General features: G+C 36.7%; 3 protein-coding genes across 3 annotated transcripts; 1 reads left to right on the top strand and 2 right to left on the bottom strand.

The window, feature by feature from the left end:
* Positions 1–404: 404 nt before the first annotated feature.
* LOC131010271 (dimethylnonatriene synthase-like) lies at positions 405–2,219 on the bottom strand. The gene is made up of 2 exons (XM_057937722.1): positions 1,298–2,219; positions 405–1,207 (listed from the first exon to the last, which is right to left on the bottom strand). Exons 1-2 carry the CDS (start codon positions 2,186–2,188, stop codon positions 584–586), a joined length of 1,515 nt encoding a protein of 504 aa, XP_057793705.1. The 5' UTR covers positions 2,189–2,219; the 3' UTR covers positions 405–583.
* A 14,485-nt stretch (positions 2,220–16,704) lies between these two features.
* Positions 16,705–18,686, top strand: LOC131009748 (uncharacterized). The gene is made up of 3 exons (XM_057937156.1): positions 16,705–17,300; positions 17,589–17,833; positions 18,634–18,686. Exons 1-3 carry the CDS (start codon positions 16,705–16,707, stop codon positions 18,684–18,686), a joined length of 894 nt encoding a protein of 297 aa, XP_057793139.1.
* Positions 18,683–19,222, bottom strand: LOC131009749 (cytochrome P450 71AU50-like). The gene has a single exon (XM_057937157.1). The coding sequence runs from the start codon at positions 19,220–19,222 to the stop codon at positions 18,683–18,685; it is 540 nt and encodes a 179-aa protein (XP_057793140.1).
* Positions 19,223–22,743: the final 3,521 nt, after the last annotated feature.

The following is a 22,743-nucleotide window of genomic DNA, read 5'->3' on the forward strand; positions in this document are numbered from 1 at the left end:
TAAATAAATTAATATTTGATTTATATATGTACATGTTATCTTGTGTTAGTATGATCGGGATGAGATCAAATGCTCTATAACTTTAATACAATATATTATATAAAAATAAAATTTATTACAATATTATTAATTGTACGTAATTTTTATTTGAAAAAGATTAACATTTTAAAAAGTTATATACTATAACTTTGAGTTTATCAACCTATAGTTAATAAAAGTAAAATTAAATAATAAAAAATAATTATATACTCTAATTAAATGGAATAAACCCTAGTTAATAATCACAAAATTAAATTAAAGCATATAAAATTAGAATTGAAGAAAACATACATAAGAAAATAAAATTGAAAATGGAATACAAAGTGGAACATCAAATATGATACACTAGTATAATCAACACCAAGTGAAATCAAATAAGGTATAACTCTCTGTTTTTGAACTCAAAACAAAGCTTATGATGACAGATACACAAAACACAATTTCAATTTATTTCATATATCTAGTGCTCAAATGGCACATACTATACTATATGCTTGAAAAACAAACACGAGCTCATGTATTCTAGCAGTTACACCAACATAATTTAGTAGAGATGTGGTGGCAGAGTAGGCTCCATGAGTAAGGCAAGACGATGCTTAGGATGCGTGCTAAGTCCATACTCCTCCTCCAGAGACACATCTTCAGGCCTCATGCCATCAACTAATTTCATATCAAATCCATGCAACAAATTAGCCAACGTTGTTCGAACAACCTTGAGTCCGAGGTTGTATCCGGGGCATACCCGCCTGCCCGAGCCAAATGGCAACAACGCGAAATCGCCTCCCAACATGTCGATTTCCCTGCCCAGAAACCTCTCCGGCAAGAACTCCTCGGGCGAGTCCCACGCCCCCGCTTGCCTGCCTATGCTCCACACGTTGATGAAAACCGTCGTCCCCTTTGATATGTTGTATCCGGCAACGTTACAGTCTTGAATCGCGTAATGCGGGGCTAACATGGTGCCCACCGGGTGGAGCCTGAACGTCTCCGTCACAACGGCTTCTAGGTAAGGCAGTCGACCCAAGTCGTCCTCTCCCACCCATCTGTTTCTTCCGATCACCCTGTTTAGCTCTTCCTTCGCCTTCTCAATTATGTGCGGCTGTCTCAGGATTTCGTGTACAGCCCATTCGATCGTCGTCGCAGACGTATCCATGGAACCAACGATCAAATTCTGCAACCATAATCAACAAATTAACAAAGTTACAAAAATTTCTCGAGATTTTACCTAATTAAAAGAAAGGCAAATTTTAAAAAAAAAAACCTGTATCAATGCCTTGACACAATCCCTTGTGAGCTCAACTTCAAGCTGACCAGCCTCAGCCATCTGCAACAAAACATCTACAAAATCGGTGGGGGCGAATTGGTGTTTCTGGGCAGCTCGTCTAGCTAAATGATCATCGATGACATAGTTGTAAAAGCTGTCCATTTTGTTGTTCAAAGCCTTCATTTTCTTGACGTAACCCTGGAGATCAAAGGGGGCGAGCCACGGGATCCAGTCGCCGATATTGACAACTCCAGAGAGCATAAACCACTCATCCACCATCTCATGCAAGTCATCCATATTTAGAACAGGGTTTGATTCACTAAAATATTCGTCTCTTGAAATCATCCTCCAGATAGTTGACAAGCTATAACGCGACAAATGGTCTTTGAGCACGAGAGTCTTCCCAGAGAGGGCTGAGAGGAAATTGTGCATCTCATCAGCACGAACTTGGTGGTAGAGCTCGAGCTTCTTAGCACTGAAGACCTCGGAGGTGTAGATTCGGCGAGCCTGACGCCAGTATGGGCCGTGAGGGGCCCACACAAGGTCCCTGTAGTTGTAGCTGGTGTATTTGCCAGCGGCCAGCAGGGGCCTGGAGGCGAAGCTCGCGTCGTGCACCCTCAGGAACTGTTTGGCCATATCGGGAGATGATGCCACCACAACTGGGAATTTTCCCAACTTTAGCTGCATAATTTCACCATATTTTTGGGATAAATGGTGGAGGGATTGATGTGGGATTGAGCCAAGAAGGTTCAAATTGCCTATTATAGGCCATGGTTTTGGGCCCGGTGGGGTTCTACGCTTCGATTCCGAGCGGTATTGGAGTATTTTTGAGATGAAGGCTACTGCAGCTGCATATAGTAAGGCAAACAGAATCCAACAACTCTCCATAGGAAAAATGATAGATGAACAATGATAATACGCATATATATATATATATATATATATATATGGTGATGCATCTATATGTTCATATGATGACGAGACAAATTTTGTCACGTGCAGAGACGTGGACAGATGCACTAAGAGATAAGATATCATAGATTATGTTAATCGAGTGGATGAGATTGTTTCTTCTTACTAACAATATTTACATTTCTCCATTGAACCTTTTCCTATCTATATATATATATATATATAGGGTGTGGTTCTAGAGAGAACTACATTATTTGTGAGAACGGGAGAACCATAAAAAATCTAATGCATCCACTGTAAAAATTAATGCATTCGCTGTTAAAATTAATGCACTAAAAAAATTAAAAAAAAATGATCCCTTCAGGATTCGAACCCAGGATCTGCATTCATCCAACAAGATGATGCATCCACCGTAGATCGTGATGATCGAATGGCTGAAAATGGTTCTCCGGTCTTCTTTTATTTATGGTTCTTTCTTGAACCTCTCCCTATATATATATATAACGTGTGGTGTGGTTCTAGTGAGAATCATATTTTTCGTGAGAATGTAAGAACTATTATAATCAATTTATATATTATAAATCTTCATGCATTCGTTGCTAAAATTATTGCTCTCGAAAAAAATAAAATGTATGCTCCTTTTAGGGTTCAAACTTAGGTGATGCTTTTATCCAGCAAACTGATGCATCCATCGTAGATCTTGATGATTGAATGACTGAAAATAGTTCTTTGTTTTTATTTTATTTAGTGGTTCTTACTTGAACATTTTCATCTCTTTATATATATAGGGAGAAGTTATAATAAAAATCAACATTAATGTGAAAAATAAGAATTAAATTTAACCCTTACTTTTAATATCTAGCGGTTAGGAATTTGACGTTTTTTCGTTCTTTTGTTTTTCAAAGTGGCTTTTTTTTTTTTTTTGTGATTTTCATTGTTTAAAGGATAGTAATTAAATTTCGATAGTTAGAGATTTTAAAGGGATTTCGTATGTCATTCACGTTATGCAAATTGCAAAATATTGAAACAACAATTCAAAGATAATAGACTGACAAACAACTTGCAATTTACATTCTTTTCACTCTACCTTTAAGTGAAAGACATGACTCTTTTTATAGACATTTGTAAATCTTGAAATGCATTCTCTGATCTACAAGCCATAATTTAATTACATTGAGCGTGAGAATTATAGCTTGCCAAAACTTTGTAAATGGAAGGATTTCGCTATATATAAATACATAGTATAATTTTAAATGGGTTGAAATTCAAACTACTCACTTCATAACATATCTATCAAAACTACCAACTCTTATAATAAATATACTCAATCTACTCAAAACTAAAATGATGTTGATAAATTTGCATTGTTTTTTATAAAAGTTGTTACACTTTCTTACACAAGTACAATTGTGTAAGAAAAGTGTAAGATTATTAGTTAAAAATTGTACAAAATATGAGAAATATGCATATATTGCTAATTCACGTTACTTTGATATACTTTAGGTTTGAAAATTTAAAAAACTTAGGGCACGTTTGTATTATAAAAACATTAATACAAAGACGAAAAAATACAAACTTATTTATATTATGAAATAAAAAAAATTCTGAAGCTAATGGTTTAACTAGCCGTCGTCACTATTCACGGGGATAATTTCCCGGCGGCTAAGGGTTATCGGCGACTAGTGATATATTTACATCTAGAAAAATAATCTACATTTAAATATATCACTAGCCGCCGATAACCCTTAGCCGCCGGGAAATTATCCCTGCGGCTAATGACGGCGGCTAAGGGTTATCAGCGGCTAGTTAAGCCGTTAGCTTCGGATTTTTTTTTATTTCATAATATACATAAGTTTGTATTTTTTTTTGCATTCGTATTAATATTTTTATAACACAAATGTGCCCTAATTTTTTTTAATTTTCAAACCTACAATATATTAGCACTACAAAAAAAACAGTTTTTAGTGGCGACATTTTTTGTCACTATATGTACCAAAATTGTCACTATAAGTGGTTAGTGACGACTTTTGTGTTCGTCGTTGAGTTGAGACTGTATGCACCGACACTAAAAGTATTAGTGACAACGACAAAATAACGTCACTACATATTGAGGTATAGTGATAGATGATGTCACTGGAGATGATGATGTTGTGACAATAATTAGTCATCGCTATATTTCAATTTTATAGCCACGTTCAATGATCGTCACTGTAGTTCATTGTTCCAGTGACATGAATTATTTGTCACAAGAAATCACTTATGTAGTCACACATTTTAATTGTCACTAAATTACTCGATATATAGTCGCATTTTTTTATCGTCACTATAACTCCATCAATTAGTCACATCTATTTACTGTCACTATATAATTTGGTATGTAGTCGCATGTCTTTCTCATCACTAGAACCTCATCAATTAGTCACATTTTACAGTTATCACTAAAATAATTTGTATATAGTGGCATGTGGTTACCGACACTAAAGTGTCTCGATTTAGTCACATGATACAATCGTCACTACTATTCCGTAATAATGTCACGCAGTATAGTCGTCACAAAATAAATATTTTTTATTGTCATTATAACAATATTATTTTAGTGACAAATCTATTTTAACACTGAAACAAATTAATATAGTGACTAAAAGAATTTCTATAGTAACATAAATTATTATCACTATAATTACCGTCACAAATCCATAATAATTTAGTAACAAAAAATAATTTTAAAGGTTGTCACAATATTAATATAATGTCAATTATACAATTTGTCACAAAAATTAAATTATTTATCATAATTAATATTTTTATCTAATTTGTTAGTTACTATACAATATTATCAATTCTATAGTGACATATAGTGACAATATATGCTGCCAACAATTAAGTTTGTCACTAATGCATTTTTTTGTGACGAATGAAACAACTGTCACAACTTAACAAAGAAATTTAGTGACAACAAATGATGACAATCAGTAAAACACGTCACTATTACACTTTGTGGTGACACTATAATATATTGTCAATATATATATGATTGCAGTGACAAACTTAACAATCGTCACAGACGTATAGTGACATTAAATACCGACGATAATATAATTTATCACTGTTATAATCATTGTGGAGATAATAAATTATTGTAATTATAAATATGGTTATAGTGACAATTTAAAGATTGTCACTGATATATAGTGACAATAAATAATGACAGCAACAAAAGTTGACACTATTATGCTATTTTGTGATATTAATACGTGTTGTCACTATATTCAAACTTGTAGTGATAAAAATATAATTGTCACTGATATACAGTGACATTAAATATCCGCAACAATATAATTTGTCACTATTACACAGTATTGTCACGATACACAATATTGTCACTATATCTATATTTTGTAGTGATAAAAACAAGATCATCACTAACATGTAGTGACAATAAATACTGACAATAATTAAATATGTCACTGCTACACTATTTTGCAACGATATATCGTATCGTCACTACATGCATATTTACAGTGACAACACTCAGTTCGTCACTGGCATATAGTGACAATAATTATCGACAACAACAAAATTTGTCACTGGTACATTATTTTGTGACAACATTTTTTTTTGTCACTATAAAGTTATTTATAGTGATATAAATACGATCGTCACTCGTATTGTTGCCACTAAAAGCTCTTTTTTTTGTAGTGTAGGGTTACAAAGTGACGTGAGTTAGCAATAAATGTCTCTTTCTCATATTTTGTACAATTTTCAACTAACAATCTTACACTTTTCTTACACAAAAACAATTGTGTACGTAAGAACTTTTACAAAAAACAATGCAAGCCCATCAATATCACTTTACTTTTGGATAGATTGAGTATATTTATTACTCCCTCCGTCCCACTCCAATAGGCTCGTTTTCTTTTTTGGGACGTCCCACTCCAATAGGCCCAGTCTAAAATTGGAAATAATTAGGGCTTTAATAAAAATCAAGAGTTACTTAATTAAAGGGGATATACCCCCTTAATCAACCCTAATCTACTCATTCATTCAAGAAATTTTCGTCCCAATTTTTTCCAGAGCGGGACCGCTGACTCTCCCTCCCCCTCCCCCTTCTCTCTCTCTCAACAACAGAGCGGCGCCGCTGACTCTCCAGAGCTCCGGCCACACAAATCCACCGCCGCCTCAAGATTACAGCCTCTACTGTGCCGCCGCCGCCTCTCCTTCGTCGGTGGACGGTTCAGAGCCCCTCTCTATCTCGACGGAAAACCTTCCCCTTTCCCTTTCCGTCAATTCCCCTTCACCTTCGCCATTTCCATCACCGCCGCCCCCTCTCCATTCTCTCTCTCTCAACGACGAGAGGTGCCGCTGACTCTCCAGAGCTCCGGCCACACAGATCCGTCGCCGCCTCAAGACTGTGCAGCCGCCTCCTCTTCTTTGTCGGTGGACGGTTCAGAGCCCCCACCATCGCCGTTCTCCGTCTTCGCCGCCACCTCTAAGCTCTTGATTTGGTAGAAAGTTTCTGAAAGTTTGATTTCTCAGTTCTTGATTTAGGGTTCTTCATTTGCAGATCTTGATTTAGGGTTCTTCATCCTCAGTTCTGAAAGTTGAAGAAGAATGAAATAAGGAAATTTTTGTTCTTGATTTTTGGAATTTTGTTTTCTCTATCAGATTCTTACTCTTCGATTTCTGCAGTACCTATAGTTAATTTCTCATGGATTTCGGCAGATCTTGCTTTGCTTCTTACTGTGTTCAATTTATGTTAATTTCTCATTTGATTGTTCCTGAATTCGATTAAGTAAACAAATGTGACTAAGGAAAATAAGAGAACACTTAAAACATTAATTGTTGGTGGACCTCACCATTTACCTATCAAAAAGTGACTTTCTTAATCTCCGTGCCGAAAGGAACTGGGCCTATTGGCCTGGGACGGAGGGAGTATATAGTTTTGATAGATAAATTATGAATGTGGGTACTTTCGCCCATTAACATATTTTAAATTGATTGATTATAAATTGAGTGGCTATAAAGTGGAAGTAAGAGTCTCATTAATGACAAATTTTGTAAATAATGAAGAATTGAAGTTAATAAGATAGTAGAATTAGGGCTGTAAACAAACCAAGCCGCTCGCGAACTATTCGGAGCTCGACTCGAAAAAAGCTCGTTCAAGTTCGTTTAGAGAAGCTCGGCAAATAAACAAACCAAACTTGAGTTTAGTAGTATTCGGCTCGTTAGCTCGTGAATATGTTCGTCAAGTGATTCAGCTTGAAAAATATAAATTATTAGTAGATACAACTTATATTTATCCACTAAAATTAATAATAATTGTATTAAATCTCTAATTAATTTTATTTGTTATAAGAAAATAATTAATATATTTATTAATTTGAATAAAATATTTTATTTTTGAAATAAAATAATCAATATTTTGAATATAAATATAAATTTAGAAAGTTCATATAGGCTCGATTAGGCTCGTGAGCCTCAAAGTATTCGGTACGTAAAGTTCGGGATTCGATTCGATACTAAACAAACCAAACTTGAGCACATTACTATTCGGTTCGGCTCGGTTCGATTACACCCCTAAGTAGAATCATATGTACCCTACTACTATAAATAAATATGTTAAATTTTTTGTCATATTTTATATACCGAAAATGAAATTTTTGACAAATTTTTTATGTACGAACATGATATAATTTCAGTCAACATTGTATCGAAGAAAAGTTCGAAATGAAATGTTCTCCGTCTTTTTATGCACTAACATGATTAGGTTGTTATGGGAAAAAGTATGTTTAATTGGCTTTTAGTAGTATAATTTTCAACAGAAAATATTAGTCTTCCATTAACATGATTAGGCTATGGGAAAAAGTATATATGTTTAATTGGCTTTTAGTAGTATAATTTTCAACAGAACATTAAATATTAGTCTTCCATTAGGTTTTTAATTCTTCTTCTAGTAAAGGACGTGCTTAAGTAGTCTTCACGTGTCCTCGCTTTAACGAGAAATGTATGAAAATTTCTGTTTGTTAAATCGAATTTCAGTAATTTTTATATTCCCCAACCCCAATTTTTAGTATTAATATTTTTATTTTAGTTCATCTCATATTTTGTTATCAATTTCTATTTTTAATAAAAGTAGGTGGGATCCTTACTTCATTTTAATTATTTTAACTATTTTAACATTCACATAAAAATGAGACTCTTATATTCCACGTACAACACACTCAATCACTTTATTAAAACTCGTGTCACTCTCAAATGGATATTAAAAGTTGAGACGAATGAAGTAATTAATTATGTGGCTAGTATAATATGCCCCAATTAAAGTAATGGAAAAAAATCGTCAATGACCTAGCTCAAACAAAGTTCAGGCATGCACCATTCTTTGTGAGAGGTTTTGAGTTTAATTCCGTCTGCGCACGATTAGCTTTTCCATTTTTGTGTAGCTAATGATCCCATAACTTATTTCATTGTATAATAGATACCTCTTATAATTCTTAAAAAAAAAAAAAAAATCAAACACGTGTCTATCAAGCCATAAGGTAGATCAAGTTATCAAACAAAAAAATCATGAGAAAACTATAAGTCAAAAACTTTGATGCGGCGGCCCTAGCTAATTAATTAATAATACTAGTTAGGAGTGAATTAGAGCTTTGATATATTTTTTTAATTAGAATTTAATTAGTCAAAATTTTTATTTTTAATTAGAATTTTCATCGAAATTCGGTTCGCTATTATTTTTCCTACGCCACAAGTATACAGATAATTGCAATATGTGAAAGTAATGTCGTATCTCACGAGGATTAGTGGTCAAATTCAAGTGATTATCCTAATTCATTGTACTAGGGCTATTTAGACTAAATGATAAAGTGGTTGGTTTGATTATCTAATGATTACCTAACAAGTTCAAAGACAAGTAAGATTAAAACAAGTAGAGTGAATTACTAAGTGATTAAGGTGATTCAGGGACTAGGCATCAATGGATTAGCCATAGACTTCAAGTTAGCTCAATATTAGTCTTGTTATTACCTATTTATCTAGAGTGATCTCTCAACTAGTTCTAGCCCCCTCCCGGACGACTAAAATCGTAGATTACAGGTCATAGTTGTCGTCCCCGGTCAACTTCTAACCTATAACTCTCAAAAGCACTAAGGATCGATAAACTATCACCCAACTCTCAACCTCCTGATTTATTGAGTCGATATGTTTCAAGCACCTAATCTATTGTAATTTGTCTAGATTCAAATTACAAATGAGAAATGTACAAAGAGTGGCCAATAATTCATACAAGGAATAAAACTAGAGCTTGAAAAGATAATGATAAAAGGAACAATCAAGACATATATTGAGCAACATAATCAATCCATTATATCTAGGGGTGTAATCGAACCGAGCCGAACCGAATAGTGGTGTGCTCAAGTTTGGTTTGTTAAGTATCGAATCGAATCCCGAACTTTACTTACCGAATACTTTGAGGCTCACGAGCAGCTCGCGAGCCTATACGAACTTTCTAAATTTATATTTATATTCAAAATATTGATTATTTTATTTTAAAAATAAATTATTTTATTTAAAATAATAAATATATTAATTATTTTCTTATAACAAATAAAATTAATTAGAGATTTAATACAATTATTATTAATTTTAGTAGATAAATATAAGTTATGTCTACTAATAATTTATATTTTTCAAGCTGAATCACTTGACGAACATGTTCACGAGCTAACGAGCCGAATACTACTAAGCTCAAGTTTGGTTTGTTTATTTTACGAGCTTCTCTAAACGAACTTGAACGAGCTTTTTTAGAGCTGAGTTCCGAATAGTTCGCGAGCGGCTTGGTTTGTTTACATCCCTAATTATATCATCCATATAACATATTCAAAATCAACGTACCTAAATTAAAGGGGTGCATAAATGAAAGAGAGAGCAAGAGGTGGCAAATCCTATTTATGGGCTTCTTCTTCCTTCTCTCCTCTTCAATGCTCTTCAAATGGTAGTTGGAAGTATTGATAGAGGCTAGGGTTTGGTGTGGAAGATTTCGGGGTGTTATAATTGAGTGTGTGTGATGAATGCTCAAAAATGAGGAAAGAATAGGGGTTAAGGGCTGAAAATCGCGTCTGGGCCCACTTGGGGGAGGAAACCCGCCTTTTCCCGGCAGTTGCGGCTGAGACCGTGGTTGGGAACGCGGCGGCGGAGGTCAGTGGCCCGCGGTCGGGCCCGCGGCCACGGCTCAAACCGCGGTGGTCTTCTGGGCTCGCCACACATGAGCCGCGGTCACACTCGCGGCCGCCGGTGGTGACCGCGAGCTACTGCTCCTTGCCACGGCTGGCTGCCGCGGCCGTGGGGCCATATGCAGCTAGCTTTGTCGGCTCCGTTTTCCCTCGTCCAAGCTCTGATTCCGTCGCCATTTGCGCTCACGGATTCCTCTCGAGGTGTACTTCAATCTCATGTCCTCCCAATCCCCCAATTGATCCTTGCTTTTTTCCAAAATCACTCCAAAGCTACACCAAGCATCATATCTCAACAAAGCTCAAAATTGGGATACAAACACACATTAACAATCAAATCATGGGGGAAATGACAACAAATCATGCGAAATTGAGGAACGAAAACCATATTAGTCAAATTCACTACAAGAAATGGAGTTGGACTCCAACAAAAATACCGACGTCTAAGTTTCCGTCCCAAAATCAACGACGGATTTACCGTCGAAAATAACGACGGAATCGCCAACGGCGAAGCCCGAGAAAATTTTCATCAATTTATCGATGGAATTCTCGACGGCCTACTGATGGAATGTCTTACGACGGAAACGTATTCGTCGTTATATGTATTTATTTATTTATTTTATTTATTTTTTACTGTTTACCGATGGAATAGTATCCGTCGTTGTATTTTAAATTTTGAAAAATATATTTTTTTAGTTTATCGACAGACTTGTGTCCGTCTGTGAGCCCTAATTGTTTTTGGAATAAATCTCTCTCATCTCACGTAACCTGCTTCCGCAGAACTCCACCACCGATCCTTTCCCTCGCCCCGCAATGTCAGCGCTGCTACTCTCCTTTCTCCCCACCCCCGGCGGCGATTGTTCCACCCGTCGATCTATCTCATGGTTGTCGACGGGCTGTCCGTCGCCTCCAGCATCGGTGACTCAGCAATGGACAACGATTTTCGTCGGTAGATCGAATACCGACTATTTTAGTGGCGACCGATGATCGGCGTTAGTGTTCCGTCGGTAACTACATTTACTTACGAAAAATTAGAATTTACCGACAGAAAATTTCATCAGTATCCGCCCAGTTTCTTGTAGTGATTTATCTGAATTATGATTTAATTTTAAATTAAAATTTATTAACTTTTAAATTTATTTATCACAATTATGATATAATTAAGACAAGTGCAGTGAAATCTGCCTAAGACTATAATCGCATGCATACAAATAGAAACCTTGTACCTCCGTCCACGAATCAACTTCCCATTTGCCTCTAAAATTTTGTCCACCAATTAACTTCCCACTCTGCTTTTTGAACATATATACCCTCCATTACTTTTATAATTACTACACTCTACCATTTTGGGCCCACCTTATTCTACATTAAAAACACTAATTAAGCAACCCTAATTAATTAAGTGGGCTAATAAATCTGATTTGCCTTTTCCTTTTTCGGCCCAATCACCTAACTTATGTCTCTATTTTTATTCCCTAAAAAGGAAAAAAAATTCCATTCGGCGCAAACCCTAATTCTTGAAGGTTCCGCCGATCTCCCACCCCTCATTGTTCTCCGATCATCTTGTTCGTCCCACCAGTTAACTTCCGCCGATTTACCTATGGATGACTTTCCTACGATTCCTCCCACTTATCTACTTGAATGGGAAGTCGAATCAGAGGGAAAAATGAGGGGATCCCGTCTCCCCTCGATGGAAGATGCCGCCATTTCGTATGCGAGTTATCTTCAAGGGGTTGTGCCGGAATCTGCATTTATGGTGCCAGAATCTGAATCGTTCATAGATTCGACCGAATTCATGGTGCCAGAGACTAAATCTTTCGTAGATTCGACTCCGACACCTGGATCTGTCGAGGAATGGTCGCCGCTGTCTCTCACTCGACCTTTAATGGCGCCGGCACACGGTGCCCCACTCGCCACCGTCGCCTTCAGAACCCTGTGCGCGCCGCCGCTACATTCAAACCCTAGGCATCTTTTTGCCTTGCATACTAGATCTGCTCGATTAAGGTGATATCTTTATCATTATATCGTCTCTTTTGTTTTGTTGGTGGCTGGTGATGTCTATGGGGTCTGTTTGTTGGCTGGTGATGCCTATGGGGTTTGTTGGTTGGTTGGTGATGCCTATTGTGTTCTTGGTTGGCTGGTGATGCCTATGGTGTTTGTTGTTTGCTGGTTGTGCCTTAATATGTGCTCTGAATATTAAGACTGTATATGTGCTCCGGTGCTCTGGTATATGTGTTATGGTGCTCTGTATATGTGCTATGGTGCTCTGTATATGTGCTCTAGTGTCTCTGTATATGTTCTCTGAATATTTGTTGTTGGTGATGCCTGCATTTCAGACTTAAATTGATGATTACAGATACTATAACTTGGTCTTAGACAGCCCCAGTGATGATGTTTAATCTGAGAGGAATTGTTTACCTTCTAAGAAAGCCACCACTAAGTTTATGACTTAGTTTGGAGGTTTCTTAATTAGGATTTAAACATACAAAATGAACCTCTCCACACACTCAAAATGGAATTCCTACACTACTCTAACTGATTTGCACATGCATGAACCCCTCAATGATTTCTTGCATCTCTGCTTCCTCCATGGTTTGTTGTGCTGCCTTCTCATTGCTGTCATAATCTTGTAGACCCTCTAGGTACTCCACACACTCCTGCACGAGGAGTTCTTCTACTTGTAGAGTTTCTAGTAGAATCTCTGCCCTTTCCAATCTTTCTTTGTTCATATGAGAGATTGTGTAGTTGTTATCCCCTTTAGCTTTGAGTATCTCATGGTAACATCTCTGTAGAGTGAGGAAGACATGGTTGATTTTCTGTGGTGGATTCTCTAAGTATGCTTCATGCACATTTTTTAGTAATCCAGCCACATCCTTGGCTGGTTTCTGTTCCTTCAATGTTTGTATTGCTCTAAAGAAGCCAAGATCATTGACATTGGTGTCCGGAGAGTTCACAGGTTGGCAGACTAGTTGGAAATTGAAACCATCTGATCTTGCAACTGCTAGAAACTCCGGGTCATCAGGCTTGATGTGTGGCTTCGCATTGTCTTGCTGTATGAATATGTGTTTACTTGAAAATGCAGGCCACTTGGCCTTAAAAACAGGTAACATCTGTGGAGGATATTAAAAAAGCTAAATGATGAATTCTAAACACTAAATTCTGATAGCATAACGTAGTAAATGCATACCTTAGCGATCATGCAGTCCCTCATGATGTTCTTTGTGATGTTTGGTATTGGTTTAACCTCAATAGTGCCTTTTGCTCTATTCTTTGAGTTTCTTTTTGCTTCATCTTCATTTGTGAAAGGGAAAATGCCCAATTTTCCATCAAAGAGCACATTCCCTGTTCATCCATGATTGGGCGTGCAATTGCAGATAGAAACATAATTTTTAGAATAAATCTCTTACTTTTGCAAGTTCGATAAGGTTCTTTCTCATCCGGCAAAAGGTAATACACATCCTTAGTTTTGGTTAGATAAAATCACTTCTCGTCTATGTGTATAGTGTTGAACATTATTTGGAATTTCCTCATTCCCATCTCACTCACATCACTAAGCTGTGATAGACTCCATTGCAGCCTTGTTTTTTTGTTTTGAGGAGTTAAGAACGGCTTGATGGAATTGGTATGTGGCCTAAGTTCCTTGCTTTTCACCCAAGTATGAAGAAGCGACTTACTAACACCTAATGAACATGCCATCACTCTAATTGATGATCTTTGTAGAACACTTAGACTTTTTACCTTTTCTGCATCGAGTTTGAATTTGTCCTTGTGAGTTGAGCCTTTTTTCATATTTTTTAATGCTATAGGAATGCCGACTGCTTGCTGCACCGCTGCCTCCTTCCAGATCGTATAGATCGTCCTGCCACTTGTGTTGAAGATGTTGGCAGCCTCTTGCTTAGCCCCGTACTTCACTTTGCCGTTCGAACTTCGTTGCAACAGCCATTGTGCAATTTGATTCCTTTTATTTTCTGTTAGTTTACTGCTTTCCCTAAGTTCTACCATTTTGTGTAGTTGAGAAAATTAAATGAGTTCAACTACTACTCCATGTATTTATTAACAAAGTTAGTAGGTAGGTGGGATTTAAAATTCCCTCCAAATGTTTTGGAGGGTGTTAGTATAGAAAATGGCGCCACTTTAGCTTTGTTTTGCAAACATTTCAATGAAGTCAATTTAAATGCTCAATGAAGTCTCTTTATTTTCTGACCTTGAATTGTGTTCCAGCATTAAACAATTATCTATGTGTTCCAGCATTAAATTCGTGGCAGCTGAAACTGGTGAAAAGTAATCGAGTGGATATAAATTTTATCGGTGAATTGTGATAGGATGATAAAATATACCTAGTGTTGCTTGGAGATTGAAAGAGAAGAGTAAGATCGAAAGCTTGAGGGAAAGAATGTTGTAGTATTAAGAGTGAAGATAGCGTAACCTTACAAAGAGCACGTAGGCAACTATTTATAGATTACACATAAAGGGTAAAAGAGTAAATTCATCATTGGAGCATGCGCCTTGCGTGGTCAGGGGCAAAATAGTAAAATTGCCCTTACGCGGGAGATTTTCCCGCATTTCTGGTGATTCCTCTGGCGAAGACCGTTCCCCTGGCGAGAGCGGCTTCTCTGGTGTAGGTCGTTCCTCTGACTTCTCTGCGAGAGCCCATTTCTCTGGTGAAGTTCATTTCTCTAGCGAAGGTGATTTCTCTGATCAAAGGTGGTTCCTCTGACATAGTCCATTTCTTTGATGTATTCATTCCACTAGTGAGGCCCGTTTCTCTGATTTATATCATTTCTCTGCTCTGCACATATTACTCCTCATCAGAAACCAATTCAAAAAACTTTTAATGAAGAATTTAAAAGACTTTAAATTCATATTCCAACATTAAATTCGTGTTCCAACATTAAATTGTCATCTATAGTTTAGTTTAATTCAAAAACCTTTTAATGAAGAATTTAAAAGACTAATTCAAATTCATGTGTAGTAAATGCAGAAGAATTTAAAAGTTTAATTCGAAAAACTAAGAATAAATTTAATTAAACATTAAAAAAAAGCAAGAAATAACTTATAAAAAAAAAACTTTAAGTCAAAGCTTTAAAATAATGTGAAATAGTTAGTGCAAGATTAGTAAAAGTAACCACAATACATTAACGCTACCCTTTTAGTCTTTTACACCACTTTTACATCACATTTTTCAACTTTCCTAAGTTCCATGCCGAACACCAAATGGGAAGATGATTCATGGACGGAGAGAGTATATAAATTGGGGCAGTTTGAATTTTTATGAATTTCACTGTAATATGTAGTATTTTGTTTTAAGATTATTATGATATTATCTGATCTCTCTCTCTCTCTCTCTCTCATATAATTAATACTCCCTCATTCCCATTACAAATGTCTCATTATTTTTTAGCACAGAGATTAAATTGTATAATTAGTAGATAAAGTGAGTTGATGGAGAGAAAAAGATACATTGAAATTTGTAAAAATATGTATAAGGAGAGAATAGGCGGTGGGCCCATTAATTAATTATTCTCTTGATTATTTTTCAAAAAATGAATGTGACATTTGTAATGGGACATCCATTATGAAAATTGGGACATTTGTAATGAGACGGATGTAATATTCTTTTATGTAGAAAACTAACTATACTTATAACAGAAAACTAACTATACTTCAACAAACACAGTACAAAGATAGAAGTTGGCACACACATGCACAGAGCTCTCTCTAAGTGTGACTTGGGTGTTAGACAGAGATAAATGAGATTATGATTTAGGAGCAACGAAATTGAGAAATTTTATTGCGCGAATTACATTTTTTTGAGTCAAAGGATTTTTTAGGACAATAACTTATGTTGATTTGGAAATTAGGACAAAAACTTTCGGACTTGTAAAAATAGGACACTATTTTTTTTAGAGTAAAATAGGACACTAATTAATAAGCATCGTAAAAATAGGACATTTTCTCGGCTGAGAATTGGCCGAGAAATGTCCTGCGGGTGCAAAACTTATTAATTAGTGTCCTATTTTACTCTAAAAAAATTAGTGTCTTATTTTTACAAGTTCGAAAGTTTTTGTCCTAATTTCCAAATCAACCTAAGTTATTGTCCTAAAAAACCTTCGAACTCTATTTTTTTAATTGAGTTGCAATTCAAACCTCTACGCTCACTCAAAATGACTCAAACTCCGAACATCTAATTAGAGAAATTGAGTATCAACTAAGTTACGTTTAAATGTCATCAACAAAGTTACCGCATAGAGACAGGGTGACCCGATGTCTCCCTTCTTATTCCTCATTGTTGCGGAAGGATTGAATGCGCTTGTTGAGAGAGCAGTGGAACGACAGTTATTGTTTCCTGTTAAGATTGGTAAGGATGAAGTGCCGATTACACACCTCCAGTACGCGGATGACACCATCTTTATTTTAGAGGCTGATGAGCGTAATGTGGAATCACTGAAAAGTCTGTTGCTTCTCTTTCATTTTGTCTCGGGTCTTGCTGTCAACTTCGCGAAGAGCAGCCTGATGACGGTGGGAGTGAATGTGTCAGTCGAGAGGACATGGGCTTCGTTTCTCCATTGCAAGATTGGTTACTTCCCGTGTCTTTACTTGGGAACCAAAATTGGAGGCCGAAGCAATGGTGTTAGCGAGTGGAAGTTCTTGGTGGATAAAGTCTCAAACAAAATTGCAAGCTGGAGAAAAAGACCTCTCTCGTTGGCAGGGAGGATCACTCTTGTCAAAGCGGTGCTTCAATCTATTCCGGTATATCAACTGGCCTACGCTTTCATTCCCAAGACTGTGCTCAAGAACCTCAATTCCTTGTTCTCAAGATTTCTGTGGGGTGGAGACTCTCAGTCGAGAAGAATCACCTGGTTTAAATGGAGCTCCTTGTGTTCCAATAAGAAAACAGGAGGTCTTGGGTTTCGGGATGTGGAATTGTTTAATCATGTTCTGTTAATTAAATGGCTTTGGAGATTTTTGGTGGATGGGGGAGCTTTGTGGGCGAGAGTAATCAAATCGATTTATGGGGAACTTGTCTGGGGCGAAGAGGGGGATTGCTCGATGGTGGGAAGAAGTGGGCAGTTGGGGTGGTGGGCGAAAATTGTGGAGAAAGGGGGAGGAAGAGACGATAGATGGTTCATTGATCACCTTCAACACAGTCTCGGGGATGGGATGAATACAATGTTCTGGGAGGACGTGTGGGCTGTTAACAAACCTCTCAAGTTCTCTTTCCCGAGATTGTATAACTTGTGCTCGAATAAGAAAGCCCTTGTCGGAGAGAGTGGGTTTTGGGAAGGAGAAGAGTGGGTGTGGTCGGTGAATTGGAGGAGGGATTTGAGGGAAAGAGAGAATGGACAGGTGGAGGAACTTTTGAGACTTGTTGCTGCTTTTGTCCCTTCTACAGGTTTAACTGATGGATGGAGTTGGAGGGCAACTACGGACGGTAAATTCTCAACAAAGTCGGCTTATGATTTGGTGGCGGCTTCCAGAGAGGTGCAACAAACTCAACCGGCTGAGATGGCTATGGTTTGGGAGGCTCCAACATCGCACAAAGCCAAGGTGACAGCGTGGAGATGTCTTAGAAATCGTTTGGCTACATGTGACAACTTAAGAAGACGACAAATTCAAATTAGCTGGGAAGAGAGAGGATGCAACGCCTGTGTCGCTGGAGAGGAGACGACGGAACATCTGTTTCTTCATTGCCCGAAAGCTGCGGCGGTGTGGGACCAAATCTTCCAATGGTTACACATCAAAACGACAAATCCTAGAGGTACTCTCCATCATTACACTTCCTTCATCTCTGCTGCCAAAAAGAAGAAAGGAAGAAGATTGCTAAATGCGTTATGGGTGGGAACGGTTTGGACACTATGGGAAAAAAGAAACGAGAGTCGTTTTCAAGGAAAGATTTGGGATATTGAGAGACTTGTTTTACAGATCAAGGGTAGACTTTGGAGTTGGAATGAGGTCTATAAAGTTTTGGAGTTGAGAATCCCTTTCACCATGTGGTGCTCAAAGGGTTTCAATCTTTCCTTCTTGTTTTGATTGGCATCCCTGGTGCCTTGCTTTTTATCTTAATAAAATTTTAATTTTACCGATCAAAAAAAAACAAAGTTACCGCATATCAATAGATAATATTTATTGATCAAGCAATAAGAATTTAGTAAAGATAGCTTGGTAATGTTGGTTCCATGATGATGGAAATAGGGTGTTTAAGAATGGTGGTTAGTCCATATTGTTCTTCCATATTTATATCTTAAGGCCTCATGCCCTCCTCCAATTTCAGCTCAAATCCATGCAACAAATTAGCCAACGTGGTTCCAACAGTCTTAAGTCCGAGATTGATTCCGGGACATCTTCTTCTGCCCGAGCCGAATGGCAACACAGCAAAATCAATTCCTGTTATCATTTCGATCTCTTTTCCTACAAACCTTTCTGGCAAGAATTCTTGGGGCGCATTCCACGAGTTTAGGTTCCTCCCTATGCTCCATACATTGACAAGGACCACTGTCCCCTTTGATATGTTGTAGCCTGCAACGTTGCAATCCTCAATGGCACAATGGGGGCCTAACAATGTAGCAATTGGATGTAGGCGCATTGTTTCCATGATGATGGCATTTATGTATGGCAAGTGAGTCAAGTCATCCTTTTCTACCCATCTATTTCCTCCAATCACACTGTTGAGTTCTGCTTTGGCCTTTTCAATTGTACGTGGTTGTTTGAGGATTTCATGTACAGCCCATTCAACCGCTGCAGCTGCAGTATCTGTGCCGCCAACCAACAAGTTTTGCAACATTTAATTAAGACAAAAAAAAATGAGAAATTGAGTTTTTTTTTTGTTGTTGTTGTTGTTGGTGTCGTCATATTTTTATAATTTTAACACGATCTTTAAAATGTTGGAATAATATTACAACCTTTTAATTTGTTTCAAAATTAACACCTGTATTGTTTTCATAGTGACCGGAGAGTTGACATAGCATGACTTACAGCATGAAGCGGCCATCTCCACAGTTCAATTGCAAGGTCTTGGTATTTTGATTCGATACTATGCTTCTCCCAAGTTTTTCTAAATGAGATCGAGTGTTTCTCAAACTTTTTCTTATGAAAAAATAAGTAAATTTAAAGATCGCGTGACGATTGACTTAAAACCTAAGACATTTGATTTTAGGCTTTAATCACGCTACCACTAAATTAAGCAGCACATCCGCACATCCCTCAATTTTCTATGTGCCACAATGTCCACTATTATATCTATTAGTTTAATAATATTTTTTATTAAAATAAAATTTGTTATAATATTATGAATCAGTACTTAATTTTTAGTTGAAACAATTGAAACTAGATCAAATGAGAATGGACAAATGTGATGTGAAATGAGAATGAATCTGCAACATTATATTTTCAAATCTTATGCCTAATATTTATTAAATGGGGTGAATTTTTATTTGGGTTCGAATTCTAGAGGAAGTGAAAATTTTATGAATTAATCGAATTGCATTATGCAGTCATTATAAGAAGTTTATGCAACATTATATACTGACTTGTGTATGATTCTTATTTCTTACGAAAGATAACAATCTTAGTATAACTCATCCTCACATACACACACACACACACACACACAGATATATATATATATATATATATATATATATATATATATATGGTGCGGTTATAGTGAGAACCACAATTATCGTGAGAACATAAGAACCAATAAAATTACTGCATCTGCTATACAAATTAATGCATCCACTATTAAATTTAATGCATTCAAAAAAAAAATAATTTTTTTGCTCTCTTCAGGATTCGATCCCAGCATCTGCATCCATCCACCAAGATGATGCATTCACCGTAGATCTTGATGATCGAATGGCTTAAAATGGTTCTCTGTTCTTATTTTATTAGTGGTTCTTATTTGAACCTCTCCCTATATATATATATATATATATATATATAATACTCCCTCCGTCCACGAAAAAGAGTCTTATTTCCCCTCTTTTTTTTGTCCACAAAAAAGAGTCCTGTTTCACTTTTTATACAATTTTACCCTTTATAAATTTGTGTATTTACTTTATTTGCCATTGAAAACCCACCTCAATAATTAAGAATTATCCATACTTAAACTTACTTAAAAACGATTAACAATAAAAGTGTTAAGAATTCTTTATGTTTGACCACTTAATTTCTCAGTCAATATCATCTCTGCTCAAAGATGAAACACTAAAAAATCCTAAAGACTCGCCGCCTTTCTGCCTTCTTCATTGTTCATCTTCGATGAACCCTAAATCGCCTCCCTTAGGCACCGCCTCTCACCTTCTTCAGTCTTCACCCTAAGGCGCCACCTCTCTCCTTCATTGTTCATTCGCCTGAAACCCTATTAATCACTGCCTCTGTAAATGTGTGTCGCCTCCCTCAAAGCAAGTTTCCCCCAAATCGTCGCCTTCTTCTTCAAGGTGAGGAGCCACATGCACAGCTCGGCGCCGCCTATCTTCCCTGACGAGGAGCGCCACCACTGACCGCAGCAATCAGCAGCCGCCGCAGGACGACCAGCTGCCGCTGTCGCCCCTCATCCATCACTCTCTCTATTTCTCACTCCAGACCCAAAAATCACCCCTTCCGTTCTCAGGTAACAACGACAACCCCTCGTTGTCTCTAAAATTCTGGCAACCATTGCCGCCCCCAGCTTCGATTCCATCTCACCGTCCGGAGAGATGACAACCCCAAACTCAATTTTTTTTTTCCAAAATGTTCATTTACTGATTTTGTCCTGAATTTGTGTGGGAAAACTGAATTTCATTTTAAATGTAGCTATAAATTTTAAATGTAACTATAGCAAATCTAAATGTATACAATTTCGTTGATGGTGCTTATTTCTTTCTGAATGTACGCAAATTTGAATGTAGCTATAGCAGATTTTTTTTCTTATGCTTATTTCTTTGAATTATTTTGTGTAATTGTGTGTAAAAGTGATTGTGGTTCAGTAGAGAATATTAAGAGTGTTAATCGATTTCGGTTTGAATGAAAAATGTGTTGTTCTTAATTGAGATTAAGCATTTAAAAATTGTCATTAACACTACCCCTACAAATTTACTTTTACCTCACTTACACCTACTTTAACAAGTTTCTTAAAACCCGTGCCGAACCCCAAATGAGACTCTTTTTAGTGGACGGAGGGAGTATTATATATATAGGGAGAAGATCAAATGAGAAAAGATACATGTGGTGAGAATGAAGAATGATTGCATAAATCAGTATATATGTTGCATAAGCTGCTTGTAATGACTGCATAACAAAATTTAATTAATTAGATAAAATTTTCGCTTCCTCTAAGATTCGAACCCAAGTAAAATTTTTGCGCAGTATTAAACTGCAGCTTATGCAACACTAATACTGACTTATGCGATCATTCTCATTTCTCACGAAAGATAGCATTCTCATTATAACCCATATATACATATATATATATATATATATATATAGAGAGAGAGAGAGAGAGAGAGAGAGAAGAGTTCAATAGAGAATGTTATATATTGAAAGAATGGGGAATGAATCTATGACCTTCCGAATAAGTCTATAATTTTTTTGAATAAATCAAGGTTCTGCATGAACAGACATTCCCGCCTGGGTTCAAATTCTAGAGGGAGTGTGTTTTTTAACATATTAATTAGATATGTATGTTCATGAGTTTTATTTGGAAACATTCATTGATTTATTTGTCATTCTCTATTTTCTAAATATATAGCATTCTCCACATATAGAACCACACCCTATAATATACACACCTTAAATTTGAATTTATTAGTTACTCCCCCCGTCTCTAAAAATTAAAACTGAAAGAAGATGACACAGGTTTTAAGAAAAAATGTGGTAGTTGTGTTTAAGTAGAGATTGAGTCTCACACCTTTTAGTAAATAGTGAGAGAGAAAGTTTGTGGGGTCATTTCCAAATAAGAAAAAGTCACAATTTTCAGGATTGTCCCGATATAGTAATAAGGTCACAATTTTCAGGGACGAATGGAGTATAACAATGAAATATTATCTGATAAAAGTGAAATTAAATATAAAAAAATTATATTATCTAATTAGGTGAAATAAATGATAGTTAAAAGTTATAAAATTAAATTAAAGCCTCAAAAATTAGAATTGAAGACAAAACACTACAAAAAAACGCGCAAATAGCGACGAAAACTACCGACGGCGGCGCCGCCGCCGGCAATTACCGGCGGCAATCGGCCGCCGCTAATCGCCACCGCCGGTGACATCCGGCGATAGCACAACCGCCGTCCGGCCAACGTTACCGACGGCATTTTTCCGCCGC

This window comes from Salvia miltiorrhiza, chromosome 2 (genome assembly GCF_028751815.1).
Source record: "Salvia miltiorrhiza cultivar Shanhuang (shh) chromosome 2, IMPLAD_Smil_shh, whole genome shotgun sequence".
Lineage (NCBI taxonomy): Eukaryota > Viridiplantae > Streptophyta > Magnoliopsida > Lamiales > Lamiaceae > Salvia > Salvia miltiorrhiza.